General features: G+C 43.8%; 2 protein-coding genes across 18 annotated transcripts in view; one reads left to right on the top strand and one right to left on the bottom strand.

The window, feature by feature from the left end:
- The window catches only part of adgrd1 (adhesion G protein-coupled receptor D1), a 57,441-nt gene that overhangs the window by 3,208 nt on the left and 34,905 nt on the right, over positions 1 to 19,328 (top strand). For 3 of the 11 annotated variants that reach the window (XM_061816634.1, XM_061816633.1, XM_061816638.1), the window contains exons 2-8: positions 6,099 to 6,455; positions 9,033 to 9,162; positions 12,301 to 12,337; positions 12,620 to 12,736; positions 13,253 to 13,351; positions 16,155 to 16,277; positions 16,402 to 16,578. In XM_061816634.1, coding sequence (XP_061672618.1) covers positions 9,097 to 9,162; positions 12,301 to 12,337; positions 12,620 to 12,736; positions 13,253 to 13,351; positions 16,155 to 16,277; positions 16,402 to 16,578 — 619 coding nt within the window. In that variant the 5' untranslated portion in view covers positions 6,099 to 6,455; positions 9,033 to 9,096. Of the gene's footprint in view, positions 1 to 6,098; positions 6,456 to 9,032; positions 9,163 to 11,944; positions 12,201 to 12,300; positions 12,338 to 12,619; positions 12,737 to 13,252; positions 13,352 to 13,387; positions 13,978 to 16,154; positions 16,278 to 16,401; positions 16,579 to 19,328 lie in introns of those variants that run through there. The other 8 variants (XM_061816636.1, XM_061816635.1, XM_061816640.1 and 5 more) reach the window with 7 other exon arrangements.
- stx2b (syntaxin 2b) lies at positions 1,626 to 11,390 on the bottom strand. Of its 7 annotated transcripts, none has more exons than XR_009794545.1 (11): positions 11,080 to 11,390; positions 10,926 to 11,003; positions 10,755 to 10,854; positions 9,309 to 9,532; positions 9,023 to 9,131; positions 4,059 to 4,132; positions 3,771 to 3,908; positions 3,425 to 3,535; positions 3,023 to 3,138; positions 2,838 to 2,941; positions 1,626 to 2,716 (listed from the first exon to the last, which is right to left on the bottom strand). XR_009794545.1 is itself a non-coding variant. In XM_061816648.1 (11 exons), exons 1-10 carry the CDS (start codon positions 11,107 to 11,109, stop codon positions 3,043 to 3,045), a joined length of 885 nt encoding a protein of 294 aa, XP_061672632.1. In that variant the 5' UTR covers positions 11,110 to 11,390; the 3' UTR covers positions 1,626 to 2,941; positions 3,023 to 3,042. The 7 variants fall into 7 exon arrangements, 5 of the variants coding, with proteins under 5 accessions (XP_061672632.1, XP_061672630.1, XP_061672631.1 ...); XR_009794546.1 differs by having other exon boundaries at positions 2,856 to 2,941; XM_061816648.1 differs by having other exon boundaries at positions 1,626 to 2,941; positions 9,309 to 9,382; positions 9,458 to 9,532.

Raw genomic sequence — 19,328 nt, 5'->3', positions numbered from 1 at the left:
ATCTTTTCGCCCGCTAGTATTCTGTTGAATAAGTTGGTCAAAAACTCCACAGCCATCTCTCCAAATTGCTTCCATACCTCTACCGGTATGTCATCAGGACCAACTGCCTTTCCAGTTTTCATCCTTTGTAGTGCCTTTCTGACTTCCCCCTTAGTAATCATTTCCACTTCCTGGTCCTTCACTCTTGCCTCTTCAACTCTTCCTCTCTCTCATTTTCTTCATTCATCAACTTCTCAAAGTATTCTTTCCATCTATTTAGTACACTACCGGCACCAGTCAACACATTTCCATCTCTATCCTTAATCACCCTTACCTGCTGCACATCCTTCCCATCTCTATCCCTCTGTCTGGCCAACCTGTAGAGATCCTTTTCTCCTTCTTTCGTGTCCAACCTGGTGTACATGTCTTCATATGCCTCTTGTTTAGCCTTTGCCACCTCTACCTTTGCCCTACGTCGCATCTCGATGTACTCCTTTCGCCTCTCCTCAGTCCTCTCAGTATCCCACTTCTTCTTCGCTAATCTCTTTCCTTGTATGACTCCCTGTATTTTGGGGTTCCACCACCAAGTCTCCTTCTCCCCTTTCCTACCAGATGACACACCAAGTACTCTCCCGCCTGTCTCTCTGATCACCTTGGCTGTCGTCGTCCAGTCTTCCGGGAGCTTCGGTTGTCCATCGAGAGCCTGTCTCACCTCTTTCCGGAAGGCTGCACAACATTCTTCCTTTTTCAGCTTCCACCACATGGTTCTCTGCTCTACCTTTGTCTTCTTAATCTTCCTACCCACCACCAGAATCATCCTACATAATACCATCCTATGCTGTCGAGCTACACTCTCCCCTACCACTACTTTACAGTCAGTAACCTCCTTCAGATTACATCGTCTGCACAAAATATAATCTACCTGCGTGGTTCTACCTCTCGCTCTTGTAGGTCACTATATGTTCCTCCCTCTTCTGGAAATAAGTGTTCACTACAGCCATCTCCATCCTTTTTGCAAAGTCCCACCACATCTGCCCTTCAAAGTTCCTTTCCTGGATGCCGTACTTACCCATCACTTCTTCATCGCCCCTGTTTCCTTTACCAATATGTCCATTACAATCTGCACCAATCACAACTCTCTCGCTGTCTGGGATGCTCAGAACTACTTCATCTAGTTCCTTCCAGAATTTCTCTTTCAACTCTAGGTCACATCCTACCTGTGGTGCATAGCCGCTAACCACATTATACATAACACCCTCAATTTCAAATTTTAGTCTCATCACTCGATCTGATACTCTTTTCACCTCCAAGACATTCTTAGCCAGCTCTTCCTTTAAAATAACCCCTACTCCATTTCTCTTCCCATCTACTCCGTGGTAGAATAATTTAAACCCTGCTCCCAAACTTCTAGCCTTACTACCTTTCCACCTGCTCTCTTGGATGCACAGAATATCAACCTTTCTCCAAAATGGCTAAAGTAATGTTTTGAAATGATTTCATTTTTATTCACATTTTTCACACTGTTTTAAAACATACGTTCAAACGTACGTTTTCCTAACGACAATACATTTCAATAAAAGTATGTGCGCTTTTTCTATTTGAATTCCATATTTAAGTGAAATGTTAATGTTCCAATTGTGTAATGTTTCACAATCTTACAATAATATTCAATGTTTTGGGGAAATAAAACCTCAGCCTTATTTTTGATCAACTGATGGGCATCGTGACCTCATGTGGACATAATGGCGAAAGTAATGTTTTGAAACTATTTCATTTTTATTCACATTTTTCACTCAACTTTGATACAAAATATAATTCACAAGATTGAAGCAATATAAATGATTGTTTTTCCCACAATGAGTAAAATGTGCCCTAGCAATGACATCAAAAATATTTTTACACACCTTTCCCACATCGCGTTCCCAATGAAAAATGCTTTAATCAGGTATAGAGAAGGCACAAATTCACATTTTTGAGTTCTAAGTTCACATATGTGCTAAGTTAAGCTAAGCATATGAATAATGCTCAATCGCAGGTGGACAATCTGACACAAAAGGAACATTCCTTCTTTTCAAAAAGTGTTGCAAACAAACAAGATCCTGAGATATAAACACACTCGTATTCACTTTGGGTGACTCTGAGTCAATAATTGCTTTGCCAAAGCCCAAAAAGCTCAAGTGAGCTTATGAAACATTTGGGCTGGCCTGATGGTGACTCGTTTTGTTGTTGGTCTCGCACATCGGCGAAAAATCAGGACAACAGAAGTCTGCCACATAAACCTCATTCTTGCAAACGTGCTTTTGTTGTTGTTTTGTCTTTATGCTACGGTCGGTGGATGTTAGTCAAAAGGCTGTTTTCTGCATTTCTAAACTAGAATATTATCACAAAAGAAGAAAGGTCCAACAGACCTTTTTTTTGTTGTTTTAAATGGATCTACAATATATCAGTGTTCCAAAATACCCACAAATCTGTCAGCACTGGTTTCATCACAGAACTCTAGACTGGAGAGCCGCAACATTAGGCACACTTGCACAATGGAATCCAATGGAGGAGCTGAATCACGTTGGATTACATCAATACGTCTCCGCTTTCTGATGATGGCAGACATTTTGTCATCAAATGACTTTTTAGACTCAGAATTTCAACAGTTTTTGTTTAAATCTTGTTTGAAGGCGCAGTGGTAGCTAATGTTGAGGCCAGTGAGGTTGAGTGCGGTCACGAGGTTTTTGTGTTCCTGCTGCAAAGATGAAAAACAAGACAACTTGTCATACTTGATTGGGTTGCTTCCTGTAATGCGGTTACAAGGTCAATGAGACGGCGCTATTGGAAACGTGATCAGTACAGGAACAAGAGATTACTGTGAGGTCGTGACCCACGTAATCCTTCACCCGAAGACGCCAACTCGTGCAATGAGGAAAATGAGGACACTCGCAACTCCACTCACAGGAAAGCAGAGTGGTCTCTGTTAAAAGGGGTTAGGGGTGCAAATATCTGGACTGAAGGACAACATTTGAAAAAGATGGACGGAGGGAAAAATGATTACCTTATTCTCTGATCGGCGCGTCAAGCAGGGGGTTTGGTCAGTCCGACGGACAAGCCCACAATCAAGGCAATGACGGCAAGCAGGATCAGCAAAGCAAAGGCAAGGATGATCAATTTCTGCCAACCAAAGAATATCGACTTCATCCAACCTGAAACCGGAATAATGACTACAGAAATCTTTTATGACCGTGGCCGAGTTGGACACTCACGGAAAACTATTAACAAATTGTTTCATAGTACAGTGGACAGTTGGCGGGGGACAGGGACCGGGTCAGGATAGTCAAAATCCACAGATAATTGACAATAATGGGGAAACTTTGGTGAGCAAATACTTTGAACTTCTTTGATTGTCCTTACTTAAAGGTGCCCGACTGCAGCAGAATCTTTCTGAAGCAGCACTTACCCGCCTGGATTTTTTCTGGTATCTTACGGCCTTTTTGGTTTCTTCTTTAGCTCGGCAAATGTATTCAGCTGCATTGGAAACGTTGCTCTCGATGTTGTTGACCATTTCTCCCTACAAGAGAGATAGATCAGGAATACTTTTATGTGGCAAATGCAAATGTCGTGGGGGCATTTAGCAGTTTTGTTAAAACAAATGACAGACACAATATCACTTGGGGTCTTGGAAGAGCTGGCGCCTTATCGCGGCAAGGGGCGGGCTACACCCTGGACTGATCGCCAGTGGGTCTTCAGGGCACTGCTTTTCAGAAAGCAAAAGAAGCGGCAATGCGGCCGAGTTGAGTGTGTACCTGAGTTTCGACCAGCGTTGCCATGTCCATGAACATGGCGTGCAGCTCTCGAATGCTGGACTCCAATCGAATGATGTCCTGGTGGCGTGATTCGATCTCATCCACCACCTGACGTGCGATCTTGGAGTCCGAAATGATCTACAAGAACAGCAAACGATACATAAATTTGAGACTACAGAACTTCAGAAAAAGAACAACAGGTTTTTTTTTGCCAGTAAATGATCAGTTGTGTACCAGTTATTTGAGTCATTGGTTGATTTTTTTTTTTTTTTTTTTTTTAAACCTTACCTCAGATGTGAAGATGGATGGAATTCCACTCTCTAGCATGTCTTCCAGTTCTTCATTGGTGGTCACCCGTCCAGCTAAAATTGGGGTTTTTAAAGAGTAAAGTATGTCTTGTGACACCTAAATGTAACATTTTGTTCTGATGCCATGCTGCCAGTAAGGTTTTCATCAATTATATTACAGTCATCGATCCATGCATTCATCCAGTTTTCGTAACACCGACTGTCAGTGTAGCGCAATCTACAATCTACGGCAGGGCATATGCAGACAACCAACTGGACATCGGTGCTTTTGGAATGCGGGAGAAAGCAGAGTGAAAGACACAAAAGCACAAAGAGAAGATGCAAACTCCACACAACAGAACGAACCCAGATGATACTCAAACCTGCGATTTTTCAACATCTGTGAATGGGTGAATCCAGAACTTTCCAGTGGCTGACACACTGGTTTTGATGTTTTCATTTCTGAATAATGTTTGGACCTTGATGCAACATCTCTGGCTTGCGGTGGAGCCCCCGCTATAGAGCTCGTGCATGTGACGTCACCATTTCACGGCGCCATATTGCCGGTCAAAAAGAGCTGCTCGACAGTGTGGGGGGACGTTGAACCGGAGCAGAATATTCACAATGCCCGAGACTTGTTGTGCTGTTGATTGTTACAACAGACAAGACAGATATTCAAAGAGGTCATTCTATAGAATACCAGTTGAAAAGACGACAAAAGATCGATGGATTTCGGAATTAAACGTGATGGATGGTGCCCAACCAAATACACACGACTGTGTAGCGATCACTTCATTTCAGGTCGGAATTATTCTTCTGAATCTCAAATTCCCAAGAAGTATTTATAATGGCAAGTTGGCTCATTTGAGAACAATGCGTTTAAAAAAAAATAAAAAAACCCAGGGAGTCGTCTCCAACGTGCACGGAAGCGTGTTGCGGCCATACGTTAAACTTTGGTAAACCTCTCCGACAGACTTTTTAAAAAAAAATAATAATAATATGCATTGTTCTCAAACGGGTCCAATGGATATTTAAAAAAAGATAATAGACCGTCGCTCACAGAGGTTTACGTAGGTTGTGTGGCCGCAACACGCTTCGGTGTACGAGGGCTGAAGCCTATCCCAGCGATTTATTTTCTTGTTTTAAATACGCATTGGAGTCATTTGAGAACAAAGCATATTTAAAAAAAAAAAAAATGGCTGTCACAGAGAGTTTTACCGAAGTTTAACCTGTGGCTGCAACACGCTTCGTGTACAGAGGAGCTAACTCCATCTTGTTTTTTGTTTGTTTGTTTGTTTGTTTTTTAATGCATTGTTCTCAAATCAGCCAACTTGGTATTATAAATACTTCTTGGGGAATGCTACGGAGGAGCCGACTTGCTTGTCCTCTTTTTTCCCCCCCAATCATAGTTAATGAATGCGAGTTTGTGTAAAACCAGGGGTCATTTATTTAAATATTGGCATTTGAATTGAATACCAGATAAATGATGATGGATTTCGGCAAAGGTTAACGTGTAGCCAAACACACTTCCGCGTTCACGAGCCGTCTCCCCGTTGAGCACAGATCCAGCAACAAAGTATTTGTATACATCTGGACTTTTCTATGCTTTCAAACTCTTCAGTATAAATCTCGACGACTTACTCACGTGTAGATCCAGTTGTCCAAGACAAGCGGAAGCGGGTTAACGGTCCAATTTCTTATCAGTGAAAAAATCGACTTCGGCATTAAATATGGGTCCTCTATGCCAAGTGTCTCTCATTTTTCCACATACCTTATTTATTATCACCTTCTAAATGTTTAACAGTATCGGATAAAACTCTGGGAGACGTATTTTCGTGTCGTCTCCAACCGAACCGTCGTCTCCAAATGCTTTGCTTGACCGGCACTTCCGGCCAGTGATGTGATTTGATGACGTAGGTGCACGAGCTCTATATGCGGGGATACACGTACATTCAAATGTTTAGGGTTTTGTTTTTTTATGTTTTTTTTTTGGGGGGGGGCATATGTTAGAAAATATGAGTGAATGTTTGTTTCTTCATAGGTGGAAGGTTAACCCTTTTAGCACCACCCGCACTCCTGAAAGTCAGCAACGATCGGCTCCAGACCACATGGGAACTAAAACAGGATGAGCAGGACAAAACAGATGGATGGACGCATGGATGTCTGCATTTATTTCAAATGTTGACTTTGCACCAATGTAATAACAAAAGCAGAGCCTTAACCCCCAAAAATCACTGCAGCCCGTTTAATCCCAGCCTGCAGATGAGGTCTTGTTACAAGGATGCTACGTGTTCAGCCCACTGGGTACCGAGACCAAGTCCCTTAACTAACAATATCGCTGTCGTCCTCCTCCCGAGGGACAGCGCTACCGACAAAATGCTGTCTTTCCTACACGCAGGTAACAGTCGCTCCTTATTTTGATTGAATGCAAACAAAGGCCAGGCTTTACTGGGATCAGCAGCATTTTCTTTTTGTCGCGGGACACTGAGTGCAAAATTGTAAGCATTTGTTGGAACAAATTAGCAACTGATCCATGCGGTGGACGTCGTAAACTTGACAATGGCTATTCGTTCATTCTATTTTGGGATCAAGATTGCCCCAAAATAGAACTCATTAGAAGTCACCCAGGAACACATAATCGACATTTCTTATCCAGAAGCAGCACCTGAGATTTTATAAACAGATTTTTTTTTTCCTCCCAAAGCCATTTCTCCCGTTGCTCACCCCCTGGAGAGGAAGGTGCTTACTGGATATCACACCCTTTTGTCTCATCTTTTCCTCAGAGAGCTTCAAGCTAACAACAAAAAGCGGCAACAAAAAGAAAAAAAAAAGGTCACTCGGCATGGTGTCATTTATTGTTAGGAGTGTCAAATATAGGTGAAATCGTGTTACACAATGCCTCTCGCTGTCGTCCCGGCAACGGTGACACAGCGCACAGCGCCTCTCCGGTTTCAGACCGCCAGAGCTTCTCATTAATGCGGGCCGCAGGGCCCAGGGGAGCGGACCCATTTGTCACTCTTGTCTGCTCTCCATGGGAAACCGAGCAAACATCCAATACACACTTGCCGCACGCCTTTTAATGCGGGCCATTCAGTTATGCGTCGTCAAAAACAAATGGTGCAATTATAATTGAGGCAGGAGAAGTGTGCGGGCTTTCTCAGCAAAAAAAAAAAAAAAAAGAAAAAGAAACATTTTCAACTTTGGTCAATGCAAAAATCAGCTCTGTACATATTTATAGAGTTAAAAGGGAAATGCACTGGTTACCATTAACAATGTATCCAATAGGTCATGTAACATACTCTATTTTGACAATATGATGTTAAATCCTCTCTCATTTAAAATTTTTTATTGATAATTACCAATTTTCCGGGGTGCTGCCATTTTCGCGAGTCACATGACCTACGTGTGCGGACGTGACGTGTACCGTGCCGCGACAAAGGCCTGATTACATGGGACACCATTTATGGCCAGCGCTGCTTTCTCGGATTTATCCTCATCTGATGAAGAAATAGCAGTATCGCTTGATCGGGAAGATTAAAAAAAACTTCTCAAAACACAATGAAATGAGAGAGGATTTAACATCACATTATCAAAATACATGACCTATTGGATACATTGCGAATGCAAACCAGTGGATTTCCCCTTTAATAAAAAAAGGCAACACCCCCACAATGTCTAATGAGCAACAAGTTGGAGCAAGGGGTGAAACAAGCACCATCGACCTTGTATTTTTTTGCAACTTTTCTGTCTGTGGACAGGATGGACCTTGCCGACCTCGTACTTGTACAATAATAGCCAATCAGATCGAGTCTACTGAGCTTATAGCCTGAAATCTTCGATCTGCATCCGGAAAAACATCGTCCAATGGACCTTTCCGACCTGTCAAACACTCGTACAATAATAGCCAATCAGTTAGCTGCATTGTCTTAACCCCTGGTTTGACACGCCCCTCTCACCATATTGTCCCACAAGCAATGCTAGGTGTCAGTAGCGGGCGCTTGGAAAAGTTAATGTTACCAAGACGATAGTCCTCAGATGTGCTTGGGGAACGTGCAATTCTGATGAAAGATATCCTGCTCGATTGGTTCATTTTGCAAAGCCTAAAACACAGTTGACAAAGTGTCTCCAATGGATTAAGGATTGAGGAAGAGCGCACGTACAACAATGATATTACTGGTGATCTTTCCAAGCAAAAAGTACTCACCCTGCTTTACATGCGCAGTACAATTCCACTATTTTATCCTGTTGGATTTCAAAATGAAGTTTATGAGGCGTCAAACTTTTTTGCATCGATCACCAACATTTTGCTGTAACTCTTGACATTGCATCCTGATCCGTCCAAAATCTTAATTCCCTGTACATATCCTTGCGTGAAATAGTCGAGACCTCTGTCGGACATTTGGCAAAAAACATACACCAACATTATCTGGAATACGCGAAAGAGATTCAACTTCAAACATGTTCTATTCCATCGCCATTTTGGAAACTTGTGGGACATGGCTAAGGGGGCGGGGCTTAAGACCGCCATCGGAAAGGTCCATTGTCTCCCATTCACAAACGTTATCGGGACAGAAAAACAAGCATGACAAACGGAATGATGAGCTGAGCGCTGTGGCTGAACAGCATCAATACAGTAGTCTTCAAAATAGTAGAAGTCCAATATGATTAACCACTTTAATCCACATTTCAGTATATTTTTTTTATTGCTTTTTATTGTCACCAGGAGGAGCAGGTATATTCAAAAAAATCTTCTGCCATTGACTTCACAAACTCAAAACTACTTGGTTCAATTTTTTTCTTGGATTTACCCGTCCTTTGAATCACTAAACTAATATTTAGTTTAAAATCTACTGAACACGTGGATTAATCTGGTTAGCCACATTGGACTGCTATTAATTTGAACACAACTGTAACTTCCATTCTGCGGTTGCACTCTGACCTCCCCCGCAAAAATATGTGCCTTACTTATTTCCAGATGTCTTTGGATCCGTCCTTTGCTTCGCTCCCGAAAAGAAACTTGTGTCTCGTTGTACTGGGTCATGACCTCCACAAACTTCCTGGACAGCACCATGTGCTGCAAGACCAACGCAAGCACAAGGCAGACGGTGAGATGTTTTGGGGGTTTTTTTCGACCTTCATTTTCCATACTTCGCCATCGATTCTAGATGCCACAAGTTACCCTTTTCCGGTTCGAACTCATTGGATACTTTCGATAATGTACTGAACAGTGACTTGCTAAGTAAAGGGCTACCTGTGTTTTCTGGATCCTGAAGCCGACGGAGGATGCCTCGGCCGCCTCATCTTTGGGCATGTTCTGCTCCATGGCTTGGGTGCAAGAAGCGCAGACGTTAATGACTTGTGCCCTGCGTGGGAGCGCAACGCCTTTGGAAGCGGACTCACATTTCAGCTTTGTCCGCACCACCGTGGCATTGCCCTTGATATCGCTGGTCAGGGCGTGAAGACGATCTTTTGTTTCTGCAGGAGAAAGCAGACTTTGACTCCACGGGAGATGGCAACGGGGAAACGTCGGGTGACTTCCGGCAAGTCTGCGCGCGAAATCGCTCTCGGCTCGCGTCGTGACTTTCCTCACGGACGCAAAACTTGAGCCACTTGCTCAATGTAGTTGTAAACTCAATAAGGTTTTTGAAAAAACATATTTTTCAGCAGAGGAAAGCAAACAAGTACTACCTTTACAATGAAATCCTTGTCACAAGTCATGTGAAAAGGTTCGCTTTTTCATTAATAATGTGAACATTTGATTGACACTGTCAGAAAAGAGCTGATTTCACAAAATATTCATTATCGTTTTCACCGTTTGCTGTTGTGTGCAACTGCGCTGAATTGTATTGAATATAGTATTGCAGATGGCTCACCCTATGGGAAATTGCAAACACAACAATGAACTTCATGCGCTCTCTAGGTGTCTGTAAATCTTAAACATCCATCCATTTTCTTAGCTGCTTATCCTCACGGGGGTCGTGTGAGTGCTGGAGCCTATTCCAGCTGTCAACTGGTTGCCAGCCAATCGCCAGGCACATAGAGACCAACAGCCGGACTACAAATCACATCAATCCTCCCAAACGGCTTATATGAACGAGGCTGAGAATTTCTGATGAAAAATTGGGGTATCGCTAATTTCAATGTCCATTCATCCATTTTCTTTGCCGCTTATCCTCACGAGGGTTGCAGGGAGTGCTTGAGCCTATCCCAGCTGTCAACGGGCAGGAGGCGGGGTACACCCTGAACTGGTTTCCAGCCAATCACAGGGCACATAGAGACAAACAAACAGCCACACTCAAAATCACACCTTGGGGCAATTGAGAGCGTCCAATTAATGTTGCATGTTTTTGGGATGTGGGAGGAAATCGGATTGCCCGGAGAAAACCCACATAGGCACGGGGAGAACATGCAAACTCCACAGAGGAGGTGCCGGGATTGAACCCAGCTTCTCAGAACTGTGGGGCCAACGCTTTACCATCTGATCCAACCTGCCGACCAAATCTTGAACATTTAAATATTTACATTCGATCGGATAGTAAAGTCACGTTCATGTGATAAAAACTGCTTGGCAAGCATCGACAATGACGGGAAAAGAAGCAAGAAGTCACAAAAGTCGGCAAAGTCAAACTGCAGCCTCGGTCACACATCAAAAGGTGTAACCTTGGCAATGAGTCCAGTCCGGCAAAGACCGGCTTACTGTCATCCGGGTGCGGCGCAGACAGCATCATGCTGTGCACCTTCTTCATGTCTTGCACTTGGACGTGGATCCGGTCGATCAGCGCTCGAAGCTCCTCCACCTGCACAGGGCAACTTGTGGATCATGTTCGCATGCAAAAACCCGAATGGGCGCACAAGTCCGCTCACTGACCCTCCTGAAGAAACCCTCCATCAAACCTTCTCGCTCCACCGGCACAGCGAGCCCATCTTCGTCCGCCGATGCTCTCCTCTGCAAGGAAAACTTACTTTAAAAAAAAAAAAAAAAAACACTGAAAACTTGCATCCAAGCAATGAGCGACGCTTACGGCGGTCAGATCGGCCAGACGATCCTTCATCGCAAAAGCCAGCTCGTCTCCTCAACACTTGATCGCTTTACTCTGTCGATAGTCTCTCCTGCATCATCATCCTCACCTTCGCCTTTCGACCCTCGACGAGCCTCCAACAAAATAGAATTCCCTTTCCACTTGACTGTCTGACGCGGAAGATTTTCCGCAACTGCTCGGGTCTTTTCGCGTCCCTCCCCCAAGGTGAAACCCGCGCGACTTCGATCGGATCCAAAAGCTGCTCATCGTGCAAATGATGTGGCGCGCTTCACATTTCTGATAGCGCGGACGGTGGCCTGACTGGCGTGGCTGAAAAGAAACAAAACCCAGAGACGTCCAGCGCGTCAGAAGAGAAATTAAAAAAAAAAAGAGGGACGCAACGAGAGCTGCGAGGCTCGGTGATAAAGATGGCCACACGGTGGCGGTGTAAGTCAACAAAAGTTGCAACCCCAAAAGCGTCAACTTTGGCCTTGTGATTTTTCCCTCAAAGGGAATTTTGTCGTCTGTCGAGACAAGTTTATAAGGGTGACGTCGCAGCTCTCCATTTTATTGGAAGAAAAGTGAAAAAGAAGGCAAGTGTTGTCCGTCTAACTGAAGAAAACCCAAAGCTTGTCACTCTTCTTTGAGAGTCACCATTGGTCCGGCCTTCTTCTAGACTAGGCAGGCGTCCAGTTTTTGGGTGGTAGTCACCCTGCGTGCGCCAATAACGTCAGCCACTCGACGCCCCTCCTCACAAGATCCAAAAATGACGTTTTCCCTTCCACCGCTTCACTGGGCACTCGGCACGCTGAGCGACGTTACCTCGGATTCTACGCTTGGATGCTGACGTTTCTTTTTTTTTTTTTTTTTATGAAATGAAATGAAATGAAAAAAAAACTCTTCAATGAAATACACTTCTGAACTGAACTCTTCCACGTTTGAGACAAGTGGTCTCATCTTGAGGTTCTCGCAATAATGGATGACTTCCGCTGGATTCCTTTTAACGTGTGGATTTAACTTTGGTTGCTTTTAATCAGATCAGTTGGGCCTAAAAAAAAAACAAACAAAACATGACACTTTCTTTGGGAATTCATCTTTGGACAGTTTTTGTTTTTTGTGTTAAGGTAAGCTTCATTTTCAAATGTCATGCGTGTTTAATTGTGATCTTCAGTCAGGCCTTGCGGATTTGCCATCAGTATAAGTCTTTTTTTTTTTTTTTTTCAGGTTTATGCCCAACTGGTGAACCATATAAAGCATCCAGGTAGAAAATTTAAATTTTTCACCAATGCATGTACTATGTGACGGTGCCGGGTCATTTCAAAACCAAGTTTGAGTCGGTCCGTTCTTTCGGCGAGAAAATATGAACCCGACGTGCGTGACTTTTGCAATGTGGAAGGAGGGAAAACCCGTAGAAAAACCCGCAAACTCAAGCCGAGATTTGAGGCGGACGGGCTAACCACTAGCTGCACTCCAAAGCGTTATTCCACTTTAATACGTGAAGTCGCAGTGTGTTGCTTTTGACCTCTGACCTCTGACCCCGCAGGCCTGCAGGTTTTATCCACAGCCTCCCATTATTGGCCTCTCGATGCTGTGGATGGGATCCACGGACTGTGGGACCAAATTGGAAACAGACCAGGTTATGTTAACGGAAGTAATATAAGTATGTGCATCCCCGAGCAAGCATCTGCAAAGTCTCCTTTTCTGTTTGCATGATCTGCTTTTCCATCACAATTATCGTGCTCCCTTCTTTTTTTTTTTTTTATCCCTGTTAATGATCCTGATCAAAGTTCTTAGACCTGTCCCTGGTGTTATGTTTGCCATAGCTTTTGCAGTACGTGCGATACGATACCCTCTGCACTCGAAGCATGAGAGCGCTTTGGGGCGCGATGTTGAATCTGTTACACTCGGGGCCTTTTTGTTTGCGGCGCATTTTGGCCACGTCGCGCGACGGATGTAGATTGCGAGGGATCAGGTATGGACCTGAGCACGATGCGCGGAGCCGCTCGCACGTTGAGGAAATCCCTCGAAAAATGCGGACGTCGCTCAGCTCGGCATCGCTCTGTCCCATACCTGCGCACCATGTCCCTCCCGTTGTCCTTTGTCTTTCACCGTCTCCTCTGCTATGTGTCCATTCAGGTGCGAATCACGTCACTGTCTCTCCGTTGTCTTTGTGCAGCTCTCAGAATCCACAAGCACACTGTGCTCCCTTCCTCCCATAACACTTCCTATGTGTATACCAATGACTCTGCCTACACTAACATTTCTGCAACAGTAGGTGAGGATCAGCTCCCCAGACGTCCAGATTTGTAACACCCTCTGTTGTCCTTTCTGCACACACACTCACGCACACACACATCTCTTACCATTTCTCACTCTTCGCTTTGTGCACTCGTGCGACAAATGTCAAGCATTATTCTTTAAAGCGCCCCTTCCATCACAGTCCTACTATTTTGTTTTCGAACGGGTCAAAATGAATACGAGCCACATCTACAAAAGTTGTTGTTTGAATGCAAAAGTCAACAAATGGCAAAAACAGGTGCGTTTGAAATCGCTGACATTGTGGCATCCTTTTGTAAATGGACCTTTCCGTCCTCGTACTTATACAATAATAGCCAGTCAGATACCCGCATTGTCTTAACACGCCCCTCTAACCATATTGTCCCACAAGCAATGCTGGTTGTCAGTAGCGTGCGCTTGGAAAAGTTATGCTATGAAGAATACGGTCCTCAGATGGGCTTGGGAACGTGCAATTCTGATGAAAGATATCATGCTAGGTTGATTCATTTTCCAAAGCCTAAAACACTGTTGACCAAGTGTCTCCAATGGATTAAGGATTGAGGAAGAGCGCACGTACAGCTAAATGTGAACAATATCAACAAACACAAGGCTGTATTTTTGAAGGTAAGTGAGGGAGAAGTATCTTCTGTGAGTTTGATTTCATTATTATCAGGGCTTTATACATTGCAGGAGAACAACTTTCAATTTGTTAGTGTATCACTGACCTGCTGAATGAAGTGTGTCATGTTTTATGCCGACGAGACGCGTTAGTGATACGAAAATGCGCCATGTCATGCAAGAGAAATGTCCATTTGCCTATTTGTATCACATCAGACTTTTAAGACAGAGCACTGGGTTCGATTATGAGCCAAGTCAAATGACTAAAAGACTACAATGATATTACTCATAATTTTTCCAAGTAAAAAGTACTCACCCTGCTTTACATGCACAGTACGATTCCACTATTTTATCCTGTTGGATTTCAATATGAAGTATGTGAGGCGTCGAACTTTTTTGCATCGATGGCCAACATTTCGCTGTAACACTGACATTGCGTGCCGCTTCGTCCAAAATCTTAATTCCGTGTACATATCCTTGCGTGGAATAGTTGAGACCTCTCTGTTGAACTCTCTTGGACAAATCTGACGCATTTGACGAAAAACATACCCCAATATTATCTGGAATACGCGATAGAGAATCGACTTCCAATATGTTCTGTTCAATCGCCATTTTGGAAGCTTGTGGGACATGGCTAAGGGGGCGGAGCTCAAGACCACCATCGTAAAGGTCCATTAATAATCGAGTACCTGCACACCGTTCGACTCGGCATTTCGGGGTTTCAAGCCGCCGACTGAATTGCTGTCGAGCTGCACAAAGGCAGGCTACCAAGTGTGTTGGGTTTTACAGCAATACTTTGCTATATTCATCATAGAGAATGCAACAATGGCAGTGGATGATACAGCAATGCTTTGCATTCAATAATCCCAGCGCCACTAATCATTGGAGCAATTTAATTTCAAATCTAGTCATCCACTTTTTATTTTCACCCACGTCGCCTTTCAGATCACATTTCCAATTTGTGGGTCAACAATCCAACACTCGGTGACTTGTGCTTCACAACGATCGGAACGGGGGATGGGCGACCCTCTGGGGGCCGTGGCCGCGAAGTTCGCGAGGGTCGTAAGGGTCACCGTTCGGAGGAGATGGAATGGGAAGTAGAATTGGAAAGGAAAAAAAAAGGCATCAAAGGCACTGCAAGGGACGCAACATCGCTACGAATGCCAGGCCGCCCCAAGCGTCAAGGCGAGCTGATGCGTGAATGTGGGCCGGCCAAAGCCAAGAAATTTTTTATCTTTGAATTAGGGAAGATGAACCATCCAATCACCTCAAAGCCCAATGACATAATAATAGGAAATCTGATCGTTTCGAATGCCAAGCAAGAAAGACACAACAAGAAAAGCTTGAAAATGACATTTTAGGGTATTTCCAACCCAAATGGTCTCGCAAAACCATTTTTACGTCAAAGATTTTAATCATGAACTGATGGAAGGGGACACTCATTTACTCCAACAATTGTAATCTACATACACTGAGAACAACAAGTACAAACTATTTGGACAGTTGGAGGGATTTTACTATGCAAGCCACCACAATTCATGTGAAGTAAAATAATCCAAATCTGACTCAAGTGTACACTTTCAGTTTTATTTTCAAACAATCGTTGAGTTTTTGGAAGAACTGCAAACACTTTCTGCAGGACACCGCCATTTTCATTTTCCATTTCTAGAAAAAGAAAACATTTTTAATCCTTGGGTTCAAGTTCTTTGTTCACGCAGTTCAACATTGCCCCACCAAAACGCTGCGCCCTTCAAGTTCATCATTTGGTTTCAAGCTGATCTTACTGAGAGCTGTCAAAAGAATCGAATTCTAGAAAATTGGAGGCAACGTTCCAAAGTAGAAAATGAGAATTATGTCCCTTTTTTTCCAAGTACATTTGAGCCTGTGAAAAATATTCAGAATCTGCATAAAACAGCCTTTTATAGTACTTCAACAGTAAGTGCAGTTTTGTAAGTTTTAGGGCTTCAAAGTCACTTCAACCAGATATTGATTGTTTAAAAAAAAAAAAAACTGTCGCTGTTGCAAGTAAAGACACATTTATAAGGAAAAAGACAATATTTTAAATAGTTCTGGGGCAAACGGTCCTGTTTACATACTTGGAAAAATTCAATTATTATAGGAGAACGTGATGCATGGTCATTATTAAGCCTAAATCCTGAAGTCCCTTTTAACTTTTGCCACAGATATTGTTGAAGGAATGGTCAACAATGGCATTTTCCTGAAAGGAGACAGCGGTGGCACTTTTCTCCATTTTGGAAGCTACCAGAACTCTTGCATTAGTGACCCCACTCTGTGCAGCCCAGATGGTAAGTACACATCCGGACCAAACTGGAGTGGACTAAGCACCGTCAAATCATATGACAAATGTTTTATGGAGTCTTTGTAAAGATATGGATTGTGATTTTTTTTTTTTTTTGTGCAATTTGGCAGGAATTACCTTCTCCTTTTTTTGGAAGAACCATGAAGCGGAATCCCGTTTTGCTGTCGCATCTGGAGGGAAAGTCATCTCGAATGGTTTCTCCGTCTACACCAACCCCCTCGGAGGTTACGTGGAGTTCTACACTCGGGGCAACAACCACAGATGGAAAGCCAATATCGGAGTTCCAGGTACAGCTTTTATTACCTACACACAGTGAAGAAAACAAGTATTTGAACACCCTGCTATATTGCAAGTTCTCCCACTTAGAAATCATGGAGGGGTCTGAAATTCTCATCCTAGGTGCATGTCCGCTGTGAGAGAGATAATCTGAAAAGAAAAATCCAGAAATCACAAAGTATGATTTTTTTAAACGATTTATTTGTGTGATACAGCTGCAAATAAGTATTTGAACACCTGAGAAAAACCAATGTTAATATTTGGTACAGTAGCCTTTGTTTGCAATTACAGAGGTCAAACGTTTCCTGTAGTTGTTCACCAGGTTTGCACACACTGCAGGAGGGATTTTGGACCACTCCTCCACACAGATCTTCTCTTGATCAGACAGGTTTCTGGATTGTTGCTGAGAAACACAAAGTTTCAGCTCCCTCTAAAGATTTTCTATTGGGTTTAGGTCTGGAGACTGAATCTTGATATGCTTCTGACGTAGCCACTCCTTGGTTTTCCGGGCTTCGTGCTTTGGGTCACTGTCATGTTGAAAGACCCACCCACGACCCGTCTTCAATGCTCTGACTGAGGGAAAGAGGTTGTTCCCCAAAATCTCACAGTACAAGGCCATGGTCATCCTCTCCTTAATACAGTGCAGTCCCCCTGTCCCAATGTGCAGAAAAAACATCCCCAAAGCATGATGCTACCTCCTCCATGCTTCACAGTAGGGATGGTGTTCTTGGTCTCTGAGGGTCAGAATTGTAGCTGATAAACAGGTGTTCAAATTCTTATTTGCAGCTGTATCACACAAATAAATCATTAAAAAAATCACACATTGTGATTTCAAGATTTTTTTTTTTTTTTTTTAGAGGATCTCGAGCACAGTGGACATGCAACTGCGTTGAAAATTTCAGACACTTCCATGATTTATAAGTGGGAGAACTTGTAATATATCAGGGTGTTAAAATACATATTTTCTTCACTGTAACTGCACTGAGACTGACGTAGCCTGAAATGTCGAAACACATCACGCAATCATCAGCTGGCGCAACAAGATCGGGCTTAGCCCAACTTTGGACCGTAAATTCGGAAGAATAAAGGTTACAGTCACATGAGTTCAATCACGAGCAGAGCACTTTGTTTTCAAAATATCCGCCATCCCCAAACCTGTTTTGGAAAAACAGGATAAAACAAGGCGGATATTTAGTGTTTGGAAAGTTTCTTCTCAGCACTATCAGATTTTCTGTTTTGCGCGCTATTGAGTCCGCAACTCAGTGTTGACGAATGTTTCGGCTCACGGCGGCCATCTGCTTGTCGTCCCGTGTGAGGTGCAGCGTTTTGGGAAGGATGGAAAAGATCTGAGAGGAGATCACAGCCCTCAGGCGTCTTGTGACAGACTTTATTAAGCCTCCAGTGACACGCCTGCTCTGAGTTGCTATGGTTTGCTGTGACGTGTTCCTCAGACAGTTCCTGCTCTTCGCTGAGTTTCTACCCTTGTCGAAGTTTGACTTTATAAAACTGTCTCAAGTCTGTAGATAGATGTACTAGTAGACGCTGGAGTGTTGCCCAGGTTGGAAAAAAATGCCTGCTAGTTTCACGAGGGATTGTGTACTTATTTAATTATCCTCAGAGTTTCAAGGGACTCCTCAGGATTGAAAGGACGATACATTTATGACCTGATGTGTGCCTGCTGTATAACCATCACTATTTTTATTATTTGTTTAGAAGTACTTGTGATACTGCAATTCATGTATCTGCAGACGTGGCTGCACGGTGCGCTAATGGTTGGCACATCCACTGTTTTGAAATTAAGGGTTTGATTCCCAGATCAATTTGCATGTCGAGTGACTGAAAAACAATAAGTTGGGTTGGAATGTAAGTGCGATTGGTTGTTTGGCTGTATGTGCCCTGTGATTGGCTGTCCAGGGTGCACACCAATTCACGTGAGATCGCGGATGAGAACAAGCCTTCATGACGATGAAGGAATGGGCATTAATGTTTTTGGTCTTCCGGCAGTTTTTTACTTTTGTCTCCTTGTACATATTCTGTTGGGGACATGGCGGCACGGTGGATCAGCTGGTAAAGCGTTGGTCTCACAGTTCTGAGGTCCCAGGTTCAATCCCGGACCGCCTGTGTGGAGTTTGCATGTTCTCCTCGTGCCTGTGTTGGTTTTTTTCCGGGCACTCCAGTTTCCTCCCACATTCCAAAAACATTCAACATTAATTGGACACTCTAAATTGCCCCTAGGTGTGATTGTGAGTGCGGCTGTTTGTCTCAATGTGCCCTGCGATTGGCTGGCAACCAGTTCAGGGTGTACCATTGACAGCTGGTATAGGCTCCAGCACTCCCCTCGTGAGGATAAGCGGCAAAGAAAATGGATGGATGGATGGATGGTTGGTTTATACTATACTTTACGTGCCCTGTGATTGTCTGGCAACCAGTCCTGGCCCGAGTCCTCTTCTCGGCCTAAGTCAGCTGGGGGAGGCTCCGGTTGACCCATGACCCCGGTGAGGATTGACAGAACAGACGAGAGATGGATGCGTGCACATGGAAATGATAAAACGCGCCGCCATGGAGAATGTTTGAGATATCCATCCATCCATCCATCCATCCATCTTTTTAGCCGCTTATCCTCACAAGAGTCGCAGGGCGTGCTGGAGCCTATCCCAGCTGTCAACGGGCAGGAGGCGGTGTACACCCTAAACTGGTTGCCAGCCAGTCGCAGGGCACATAGAGACAAACAGCGGCACTCACAATCACAGCTACAGGCAAT

This window comes from Syngnathoides biaculeatus, chromosome 4, assembly GCF_019802595.1.
Source record: "Syngnathoides biaculeatus isolate LvHL_M chromosome 4, ASM1980259v1, whole genome shotgun sequence".
Lineage (NCBI taxonomy): Eukaryota > Metazoa > Chordata > Actinopteri > Syngnathiformes > Syngnathidae > Syngnathoides > Syngnathoides biaculeatus.
The sequence above is the reverse complement of the archived record's forward strand: the minus strand, read 5'-3'. Positions and strand labels throughout refer to the sequence as shown.

Bases quoted from the DNA above. Each gene is read 5' to 3' on its own strand.
- stx2b (XM_061816645.1), bottom strand. From the start codon at position 11,109: ATGAAGGATCGTCTGGCCGATCTGACCGCC. The intron at 4,133-9,022 runs GTAAGGCACATA...CCCCAATTTTAG, and splicing joins CCAAAGACATCTGGAAATAA to CTGGACGGGTGACCACCAAT. The intron at 3,536-3,770 runs GTACACACTCAA...TCTCTCTTGTAG, and splicing joins CAACGCTGGTCGAAACTCAG to GGAGAAATGGTCAACAACAT.